Genomic DNA, 11,633 nt, shown 5'->3' with positions numbered 1-11,633 from the left:
CCCCCCCCCCCGGGCAGGTAACGGCGCTGCGGCGGGAGGGGGGGCACGGCGGGGCCCGTTTGGGGCGGGCGTTGGGCGGCCGGGCGGCCCCGGGGCCTGTGAGCGGGGAGAGGGCGGCCGGGCGGCCCCCGGGCTGTGCAGGACACAGAGTAAAGAAGTGAATTGTCCCGCTGCCCGGGAAGGCTCCGTGGCCTGGCTGCCCGGAGGAGCTCTTAGGTGTGAGGTGTTCCACAGGCCCCTTGGCCCAAAGGGCCCTTTCCACTCTCGGGAGCCAGGAAGGGAGAATTTGCCCAGGCAGAGGGGCCAACACTCTGTGACCGTGTCCCTAGATATCTTAGAGCGAGTCCAGGGAGCTGGGATGGCTGTTGCTCCCAGAGGTGAAGTGCAGTATAGTGTAGGAGAACTCCTGTCTGCTTCTGAGTGACCTGAACTTCCCTTCCCTTTTCCTCTTGCAGGTTGGATTTAACCTTTTGGGAACGTCTTCCCGTCAAACACTACATTATTATATATTCCCTGATCTCAAAATAAATACAGTTCTCTAACCAAGCAAACTACTCATCTTTCCCCATCGGAACTGAAAGGGAATTGGAGAGGAAGCATCCATGTTTGCTCCAGAACCGTCACCAAGGCTCTCCCCGCTGTCGGCAAACCTGGAAACTGCCAGGTCCTCCGCGTGATCCGTGCGAGGTAGGCGTCCAGCGTCACTGCCCTCGCTGATGTACGCCGGCTCAGTGAGGAGCTTAAGCCCCTTGGAAAGCAGCTGCACTTCCAAGGGGTGGAAAACTGCAGGAGAATTGTCCACACAAGTGATACATGTGCCAGAGCCGGAAAAGCTCTGCCCTCGTGTGGCCTGAACCCACATGGGTAGGGAGGAGCAGCAACTTCAGACTGAGAATATTGTAATTAGAGAATTGATAACTGTCATTAATGAAGTGGAAAAAGAAAGCAATATGATGACTCTATGCAAAGGAGAGCCTATGATTTGCATTTGGCTCTCTTATGGGTAAAAAGCATAGGCAAAAGATACCATGTAGCCCAGAGACAGGAAACTCCAAGAACAGTTACTGGGTGGGAGGTAACAGTGGCTGCCCAAGGAAGTGCTGCTTCCCCTGCCGCTCGGATGCCAGAGTGACTTGCTCTAAAAGCCCCTGGGTTGCCCATTCCACATCACCCAGCAGCCTGCATGCTCCTGTGGCACTGCTGCCAGGCATTTGATGTAACCTTGTGGYGAGAACAACAAATTGTGCTTAAACTGGGAATTGTTTGCTCTTTGTGTGCTTGGGAGAATGCATAACCTTAACTGTTCTTTTGAAATTACAGAGGCTAGGCACTCTTTCAAGGAGAAAGAAACAATAAAAGGTAAGGTTGCACYTATCCTTTTCTTTTAAGTAATATAAAACAGAGTATGATAGGCTTAAAAATCAAAGGAGTTAAGAGAAAATCAAGGTGAGACTTGTTATCTGCCTTGCCAAGCACAACGCAAAATACTGAAGCTTACAGAAATAAAYAGAAAAAGCAAGGAAGCCAAGCTTCATTTATCCTCACAAAAACAGAAAAGGACATGGCCCTATGGTTTGCTTGAAAGATTTTATCTGAAGTAATGTTTCTTCATTATTATCAAGAAAGTGTCTTCTACATTTCTATTGAAAATGGTCAGAAATCTATTTGTATCCATCTGTAAGACCCATCCATCTTGTAACTAGAGCCAAACATGGCTCAGATGCAGGAACTTTGTGCATAGACACTTGGGGAGCTTCCATCAGGTAAATTATTGAAATGAGAAGAAACGAGGGCCAAATCCCTCAGTGGCTGTAAATGCTGTAATTCTCTTGAAGATAGGAAAGCAAGCAGAGCTATCCTGATTTATGGTAGCTGTGGATCTTGCCCTAAGACTAAAAGGAGTGTGCTTAAGAGGTCATAAATCAGACCCACTACTTATATTTGTATACATCGGTGTAAATTCCATGCAACATATAAATCAAGAACCATTTATTGCAGCTGCCTTATTCCTGATCGGTGCACTGATGTTTTGCTGGTGGTCTTAGGAGGTCTAAGTGAGRAAAGAACCAAACGCAGTATCTGATAAAAAATCGTTCTGTGTAGTAATCTTTGACTTCCAGTCCATGAGCTCCTTAAAACTGTAAGGTTGGTGGGCTGTTTCTGAAGAGTCTGTGAAAGAGAACAAAGAAAAGCAAGTCTGTTTTCAGAAGAGCTACATTGACTAGTCATGGATGTGTTCTTCCATCAGAAAATATCCATAAACCAAAACAAACAAACAAAAAACAAACAAAATAAAACCAAAACTACTGGTTGTGTTGGCTTCTACAGGAGCCATTTACGGCTCCATCCAGCTCTCTTGGTGTGTGGGAAGCAGATCCTCCTTACTTACAGTTCCCAGGCAGCCAAGCTTCCACGGTGCTATTGCAAAGGTATCAGACTAGTGGCTGTAGTAACTATGACGCTTGTTCATGTATCAGATGAGCAGGAAACAGTTATTTTCTATCTGAAAGAATGCTTGGAGGTTAGTTTCTTTTAATAGATGGCTACAGAATTAGGACTTTTGCCAGGGCTCACTGCTGTAGATGGGCTGTGCTAGGAAATTAAGTGTGCTTGGGACTGTTTCTTGGCATGGAGAAGAACTGGCATGGAAAAGTCCATATCCAGACTGATAAAGTTTCTCATTCTTTTCTGAAACCTTTTTAGAAGGCTGGCTGCATGCAAGCTGCCCACTGGGAATGGTTCCTGGCCAACTTAACTCTTGCAATGTGCCCAGGAAGCTGCTGGTCCCAAGCTATGGTCAGAACCTGAGCAGAGACTCTTTGAACAGTTTAATGGTGCAGAGAATGAATTTGCAGTGCCCAAGGACAGTACCCACTACGACCTAATTTGCTGCTTGGTAAATGGTGTGTGTGTGTGTATGGAGGGGTCTACCCAGATCTATGTAATTTTGTTTTCRTAACATGTAAGACTACTCAAGTTGAAAGAAAGAATGGGTCTGTGGTTTTCTTCCTCGTAGCAGTCCAAAACACTGAGCTTCAGGCTCAAGACATTTCAAGATGCAATTCATTAGCATGCATTAGAGAGAAAGAAATATTCTACCCTCTGTCTTTCATTSTGAGGGGGAGCCAAATTTATGGTTTCAAATTATATTTATTAAAAGGAAAATGCAGCCTCAGACTTTAAAAAATATTTCCTTTGAAGAGTCAGATTGGGTTAACTACATAACTTCATAGAACTACCCTGTGATGGAGTACATAAGACTGAAAGTTTTTGAAAGTATTTGTATGACTAATCACCATAAAATAGTGTGTAAGAGATTGGGTGACAGCACCATCACCTACGTCCTCTGAGTCCGTTAGCCCTTAAAACACGTTCCAAAGGGGCAAAGACAAATGCCTCAGCATATCTGCATACGCCACAGAGCAGCAGCGCCCAGACCTCAGAGTCACAGAGCAGGGCCAATTCTCTGGATTTCTGGCAAGAGTTCACCTAACGTGGGTGTTTGTAGCCCAAAGTGCTGTTCAAATTGTGCAGCCCACTCGGCATTCCCTGGCAGGTCCCCGCCGAGCCATACCTGGCAACCCATGGCATATGCCACGCAGCACTGACTCCCTCCAGGTATTTTCCTTGCTAGCCTTTCTGCTTATCCGTGCTGTGTAGCTCGCCTCGGATTTCCTGGTGAGGAAATTTACTATTAGCTCTTCATAAAACAGAGTAATTAGTGTAATGAGCTGGTGTCTGCTGCATGCATTTTTCTCCTGCAAAAGTCTGTAATAAACATCTAAGCAAATTAACTCTTTAGTTAAAATAACATTTTTTTTTTACCTAGAAGGTTGCATTTTTTTTAATGTCCATGATCTTCAAGATAATGACCAAAACCCCTTTGACAAATAATTATTATTTGCTAAATGAGTTSGTCTATTAATGTCTTTTACTGTAAACTGTGTATTTGAAGCACCATCATAGGTGATAGTTCTAGCTGACTAGTGGTGACTAGATGAAAAGAATCAAAAATTTCTGTGGTTGTGCTGTATACTGTCGCAGTCATTTTTTTTTATCAGCAAATTAGACTTCTTGTCAATAAATCAGTTTTTGTCTCTTGTCACTGTTGCCAGCCACACTGCATCTTTTTGTATCTTGTATTTTAATGCATTCTCATATTTCTGTTTTAAATCCAGGAAAGACCATGGCTAGAGAGGCAAATGCAGAAGACTTAAGTGCCTTACATCCCTTCTCTCAAGGAATCGTGTTTACCCCACGACCCCAACCTACACAAAGCAGAGCATCTGCATGTGGCAGCAGGCAGAATTCAGCCAAATCAGGTGCGGGTTTGTACTGAGGTCTGGATTTTCTTACCCTTGGGACTTTAAATCCAAGTACCCTTTAAATCAATACCCTTTAATTGCTGAGAGGCCCAGCTCTGCCCGCCTTGCAGGTAGCATTGCCCCCTCAGTCCTTTCTGTCCTCTTGACTGCTGAGGTCAGTGGTGCCCTTCAGCACAGCGAGCTGCCATGGCCAAGGATCCCGTGTGCCATTTAGGGTTGTCTGGGGCACGTTTTATCAAGTCTATTGCGAGAAGGGACATCGCGTTCCCTGAGTCCTTTAGACACCAACACAATCAATCTTGTTCTATTTATGGAGAGAGGGAGCCACGGCCCTTCTTACTTGACTCCTGTTCTTCCTGTTTCCATTCTGGTAGGGAAATAGGGCCTCTAAAGTCCATTGGATCATGAGAGAAATTCATACTTTGGAGCTCAGCCTCACTCATATTCTTAAATCCTTACAAGATAACTGTTGCCAATTATTAGACATCACCAGACTTGATATAAATCTTATCCTTTAGGAAATCATTTGAAATGGCTATGTAGTTACCAYGGAAAGCTATTTTATTTTTTGGAACAGTAAGAGTTATAGCTTGTTCCAATCAGGTATGAATTTGCTGCTAGTCCCAAAGTGGACATTTCTCTTGCAAGTGATTTTAAATTATTATCACGCAAGGCTTCCTCCATTGCAGTTCATGTCAATTTTCCTTCTCTCTTTGCCATGCAGTTTTAGATTTAGGGTCAGATTCATTGTAGGAGCAAGCTGTGACAGCTCTATTGATTTCACCGAGGCTATATCCAGCTGTGAATTTGAATTTTGTCAGAATGGCTCGAAGTTAACATGAAACGTACAAGGCAGCCATGATTTTATCTTTTATTCTAAGAAAGAGATGAGGACAACAAAAAAAGTTAGCTCCTGTAAAACTGAAAAAAAGCTGTAAATAACAAAAAGTCACATTTTGCAACCTTCCTCCTTGTAAACAGAGCTTCCTCTGAAGGGAACTGCAGTTTGTTTGAGAGCAGCAACCGCGTTTTTTTGAGAGCAGATCCTAGACTAAAGTACAGAAAAAACATAGTGGGCTTTCTGTTCAGATTTCTTTGTAAAACCCCCAGCRTGGTAGGTAATTACATTAAATGCTCATAGCTGTGGCTGAACTTGRCTTATTATTAATCCAAAAGAAACATCAGGCCAAGTCCTTTGGTCCTTGTTTAATTCTTATTCAGGTCTAAGGAGAGCAAGAGSTGTCTGAAGTAACAGAAGGCACCCCTGCAAGCTACAGTGCCCTGCCAAGTAGTTTTGCTCCCTCTTCTGAGATGACCTCTCTACCCAAGGCTCAATAACYGAATAAAGTCTCGAACTTTCACAAAGCAAGGAGATCTTGTCTGTAGTCTGAAATGGGAAAGCTATCATCAAAGAATGTGCCTATGTACTGTGACTTTAACTGTTGTTTTAACATTTAGTGCATAACTGCATATTCCAAGTTCCTTTTTTTGCTATAGTATATATAAAAAAGTGTGGATGTCTTAATAAAATACAGTTATTTTCATTTTTTTTTTCACATCAGTGGACTAATAATAACCAATTTACTTGTATATCACCAGACATGAATTGGCTTATACTGAATTCTCAGAAAAATATGTGACTTTGCCAGCCTTAGGAGTGTGTGATGATGCCTAATATATTTTACAGCTGCATCTGTGAGCTCTGTCCCAGATCCCACATTATTCTTGCGGAACATTGAGCAGATCTTACTTCAAAAGACAGCTGAGAAAGAAGATGAACTGAAAAAAGCGTTTCAGGCTCTTGATGTTGGTCAGACCCTGACAGTCACAAAGGGTGAATTCAGGAGAGTGATTGAAACTTTTCTTTTCCCTCTAACACAAGCCGAATTTGATGCTATGCTGGCAGAGGTATGCTATGTCATTGCTGTTTATAATCATTTAAAGACTGTTCTTGTTGATGTCAAGAACAGAATTTCCACAGGTTTCAATGGGAGCAGGTTCCAAACCAGTATTATGAAAGAGATCCTAAACACGATCACATCCTAATGTGAGTMGTTCAGTCAAAAGCAGCAGAAAACTTGCAAAAGAAAAGTGAACTGGCTTTGGCCACTGGTGTGGCTTGCCTCCCTAGTTGAGAGAGTTGCAATTTACTCATAGATTCTGTCATTAAAAAGCAAAAGAAAACAAAACTAAATTTAATATACATTCAGCGTTACAAATGTGGGTAGATTATGTTGTAAACTGTGCATCAGAGACTAGGTACTTTTCATTTGTACTGGACGTTTCTCAGCTAACTTCTGATATTTGCCACTTTATAAACGATGATCAGAGTGGACTTAAGAAACCATGGGTGATCACAGGATATTGTGACTCATACTTATCCAAAACAGAGGAGGATTCAGAAGCACAATCTGCATCAGAGTTACTGTGCAGTTAAATTTCTGTCTGGGAAGTGGAAGGGATGTTAATGYTTATGCTTTTAGGAAAGAGTATAACATTTCTTTCTTACTAGAAAATAAGTTTCATTGTTGGCTCTTGTTTGTTTGATGTGGGTGAGCTGGTCTATTGTAGCTCCATTTTGAACTAATKGATCTGAAGTAGACTAACTCCATTTTAGCTAAGATTGTTGCTAAATTCCTACTAAATCATCAGTATGGGGACTTATATATGCTTAAAACACATTAAATATTCATTTTGAACTATTCTTTTCGAAGAAGAGTGAAGAAGAGTGTTGCAGACATTGATAAGAATGACTGTACTTTCATAAACTGATGTAAAAGATCACAGAGCTAAACAAATAATAAATCATTTATTTTACAGGATGGAAAGACTTGTAGGCTTTAACTTCTCGTTGGAGGATTTRCCAGATATTAAATTCATGCTCTGCTTAATTCTGGACAAGCCACTGATAAGAAATAATATATGATACACAGAACAAAAGCAAGGTTATAAGATATATTCTGTTAATTTATGGAAAAAAGCTTAGTAATGCAAATGGAACTATTTAAAAATATTTGTCACTGTTATCACTGCAGATCTTATCAATGTTCTTATCTGTGTTCTTATCCATGTTCTTATCCTTGTTCATTGAAATACAGATCCCAAATATCGGCAAAGTTACTGTGCCTTATCTTGACTTCTTATCAAAGTTCACCAAAGTTGCCAAAAGTACCAGCATGCTTAAAGAGTAAGTGTTCTAAATTATGTGTTCAAATTGCTCCTAAATTATGGCCATGCATCACTTGCCAGTTGTCTAGCTTTCAAAGCAGAATCTACCATCTCGTGTGAGCTTCTAGTGAGGCAGAGATACAATAAATTCTTTTTCTAAAACTGCTTTTATTTTCTGAATGCGTAATTGGTGTAGTTGCCATAGGAATGTTCCTTGATTGCCAAAGGGAAGAACATGGTCTGCCAAGCCATTGATCTGCTAATGGAAATACTGTAYGAAAGAAATTATAAACAAATGCATTTAATAGGGATTCAAGGAAGTATTACTCAGCTTTCCCTGTCTTTAAGTAAAGTATAGAAGCCAAGATAAAGGTCCCAGGAATGGGAAAGCTGCAGTGTTACAGGATTCATTCCTTTAGAAGTAAATAACCTTGTGTACCTTTTTCACTTGCAATGCGAGTAACTTTTCAATTGAAGAGACACCAAATTTGTGTGAACTGAGATTTCACCATCAATGAGGAATGCTATTTGAAAAGTAAAATGGAAAGTAGAGCTATACTCTGCATAAAAATAAACAAAATAAAGATTTCTATACTCTCCCAGTGGCTTTCTCAGGAGTGCACTGAAGGTTTTGAACCTCTGTGCTTTTCCTCCCTGCCCCCAGTGCGATGTAAAGGCAGGAATTCTGCAGGGGGGATCTGCAGGGAAATTCCTTTTCCTTCAGTTGGTACTGTGGGCTGGTATGATCAGCGCTTCAAGAAAGGGTTGCCTCCGAAAATATGTAAATTCCAGCCCTACTTTGTTCCCAGCAAGTGCAGAGCTAAGGAAACTCTCAGACAAAGAGTGAATGAAAGAGAGTAATACTGAGGATACAAAAATGGGATTAGGACTTTGAAAGGAGGCGGGAGGAGGAAGAGGAGCGGCAAAAGAAAAGCAGAAGAGAGGGACCTAAGCCACTCTCTCTGAGAGACAGAGGAGCTTTAAAATTCTAATTAATTAGTGAAGACTAATTAAATAACACATGAGGGATCTTCCATGAAGTAAAAGGTTAATCTTTTCTTAATTACATGGAAAATAATAAAAATGGTAAAGCTTATTATATGCTTGGAGTTATTTTCCTCTAATTTTCAAGAGGAATATATAAGATTTATCCTCGATTTACATTTAAACTCACTAAAAATCTTAGAAGGTAAGGTCATATTTRGAAAATATTGTCTTTTAGCTAGCTTGTTAGAGAATATCACTGAAAATGTGTGTAATGTAGGGAAGCAAACAGGGGTCAGATTGCTGCAGCTGTGAATATAGGTGTTTATGTATGTATTTACCACTAGAGGACAGCATAGGTGCTGTTTTTCTGGAGTTTGGCTGAGAGAGATTATTAGAGCTGCTTTCTCTCATGGTTTAAAACCCAGGCAATTCCCCTGAATTCAGAGGCTTAAATTATAGCCAAGCTTGGCTTTTAGGTCTTTAGCACACAAATGCAGATAGGAATAAAGTTCCAGGAGCAAGTACTTGAGGCTGAAACTAATGAATAGGATTCAGCATCTGGAAAATCCACTTGTGAATATAAACTTTGCTAAGAGCTGACTATGAAAACGACCTGTTCTCTTGCTTGACGATGGCGAAAGGAAACAATGACAAGTTAATATTTTTAGTTTAGTTTAGTTTAGTGATAATGGGTGGATCTCAGATTTGAGCTGAGGGAGGGAGGTGCTCATTGCTACCTGAAGGAACACTTGGTGAGAGCAGGGAAAGGGAGGACTGGCAATGTAACCTTTCTGTCTTCAAGGTTCCCAAATCCTCTATYATCCCAAGACCCAAATCCAGCTGCTAAAAGACCTTCACGTCCACTGTAGCTTCCCAAAAAGCTACTTGAACACAAATATTCTGCTCCAGCAGCCATCATGCTTGTGGTAGAGGAGCAGTTGCCACTTCTCTCTTCTGCCAGGGGATCTAGATTTGTGGCCTTTTTCTCCAGGAATGGTGGAGAGCTGTGAACAACAGCGAGAGTGAAAGCAGGATCGAGCCACTTGTAGTTCTTTGAATGCTAAGGCAAAGCTCCCACTGATGTGAGTTCAGTAGTATTCAACAATACTTGATAATGCATATCTGTTATATGCACTTCTAATTTCTTTTTATAATACTGTTTTTTTTTTTTTTTTTTAGGTTGAATAATGGCCGAAGTATCCAAACAATGACATTAAGTCAACTGGAGTCCCTCCTCAAAGAGAAAGTATGTGGACCAGAGTTGTAATCCCAAGTAAATGCTGGTATAGTAATTCACTTCAGATAGAAGAATAAATACTTGGTACTGCTGATATACTGATATTAATTTAGTAATGTGTTTAGAAGGATGCTGCCACATGGTTCCATAATACAGATCTGCTCAAAGTGGTATATTTGGATCTTAATATTTTGTTTTGTTTTGTTGTTTTTTGTCTTAATGATACTAAGATTCGAAGTAGCGTTTTGGGAGCGTCTGCTCTAAGTTGCACCGAGAATCCCTTTTTAGTTTATCAGAAACCTAAGCACTCTTCTCTTTCGAGCAGTCAAGCAAATCTCTGGCAGAGGRCTGCCTTAGTCCCACTGTGATTTTATTTCTCAATTACTAAATGCTTCTGGCTCAAATAACAAGACTTGATTTATTTAAGAAACCGGATTCTCCATGGTGGTACAATTTCTATAATTGTTTACCTGTTTGCAGTACTGGTTTAAAACATTTTATCGTATCACTGGAATGGTATTTTAGTAATTTCTATTGTTTTATTTAAAGGTATTTAGTCACATGATTGCTCAAGCCACTGAAATTAAGTTGACCTGATGCCAGATATGGTGGCTGATAATAATTACTATTTTTAAGGACCCAGAACCTCAGGAAAGTATTCCGTGTCATTGTGCAAGTCTGCTGCTTCTACCCCAAGACTCTTCATAGAGGAAAAACATACATTAAACATAACCTGATGTAAATTCCAAGGAAAATCTAACCTCCTGCTGTGCTTGGCATGCACTTGGCCTGTAATTTGGGAGGGTGAAATAAAATCTTTCTGATTTCACAGCTGTTATTGCACCTCAGGGCTGCAGTAGTGTTTGCAACCCATTTGCTTCCCTTACACTGAGAGGGACATGTGAATATATCCTCACTCTAGACTGAATAAAATATTAACATATCGCAAGGCTGTTAGGACAGATTGTATCCAAGACAATCTTTCCTCGCTGTAGAAAAGCCTATCAATCATWGCTGGGTACAGTTATTATTAATGTCATAGCTTTTTTTTGTTTGGCTATATGCAGCTGAATGAAGAGTAACATTTACGTTTTCATGTTAAGCATTTCCTGTCACAAAAGAAACAGCCGAAATAGCTTCTTATTATAGAATTTATGAATTGAAAATATCCTCCAAAGTCCTAATTAGAGTTCTGGCACATTTGGTTTACGAGGTTCTGTAGCATGTTTTTTAAGGACATTGTGAAACAGAGCTGTTATATGTGTTTTTAGTATATTAACAGAAAATATAAACTTGAGGTGAGGTTACTACTACGTAAGTATTTCAGCAAAGATCGAGCTGAATAAGTATTTCAAGATATGTAAGTGTCTCATGTATGCAAATAATTGTTCAGATACACTTAAGAACTCATACAATCTTTGAAATAAATATTCATCTGTAAAATATCACAGTTAGTGCTAAGCCAAACCATATTCTGCTTCCATTTGAATGCCCATCATCGGTTAAGGATACATTTATATGGGTTACTTTGATTGAGTTGTGAATTTGCGTATGCACATTAAAAAAAAAGAGTGAAAGAGAGAATGGGAGCAAACTTTCTAATGCCCTCAGTAAAATAAAGAATACCAGCTTTCTCCTTACAGGGAATAAAAAAGGAAGCCATATTCAGACCTCCTACCCTGTAAACCTGGGCATGTACACCTCTATTTAGGCATTACAACTGCTGTAATGGGCAAGATCAAGAAAAGAACAAGTCAGGGAAAAGTCATAAGGAAGCCAAAACCTGACAGACAGCCTTGGTTTCCTCATCACTCCGTTGCACTTATACACCGTAGCCAGACTGACACTTCACTTAATCAAATGATCTAAACAGGTCCTTGAGTGCTTTTATGACACTAACGTTATCAGTTGTACTC

General features: G+C 40.4%; 1 protein-coding gene across 1 annotated transcript in view; it reads left to right on the top strand.

Moving 5' to 3' along the window:
- Positions 1-1,341: 1,341 nt before the first annotated feature.
- EFCAB6 (EF-hand calcium binding domain 6) overlaps positions 1,342-11,633 on the top strand; it is a 100,727-nt gene continuing 90,435 nt past the window's right edge. The window contains exons 1-5 of the mRNA XM_026054269.1: positions 1,342-1,359; positions 4,179-4,322; positions 6,013-6,233; positions 7,424-7,512; positions 9,660-9,726. Of these exons, the coding sequence (XP_025910054.1) occupies positions 4,187-4,322; positions 6,013-6,233; positions 7,424-7,512; positions 9,660-9,726 (513 nt within the window). The 5' untranslated portion in view covers positions 1,342-1,359; positions 4,179-4,186. The remainder of the gene's footprint in view (positions 1,360-4,178; positions 4,323-6,012; positions 6,234-7,423; positions 7,513-9,659; positions 9,727-11,633) is intronic.

The sequence above is a fragment of the Nothoprocta perdicaria genome, unplaced genomic scaffold (assembly GCF_003342845.1).
Source record: "Nothoprocta perdicaria isolate Ctin4 unplaced genomic scaffold, notPer1 scaffold_120, whole genome shotgun sequence".
In the NCBI taxonomy this organism is placed as follows: domain Eukaryota; kingdom Metazoa; phylum Chordata; class Aves; order Tinamiformes; family Tinamidae; genus Nothoprocta; species Nothoprocta perdicaria.
This window is presented reverse-complemented; position numbering and strand designations above follow the sequence as displayed.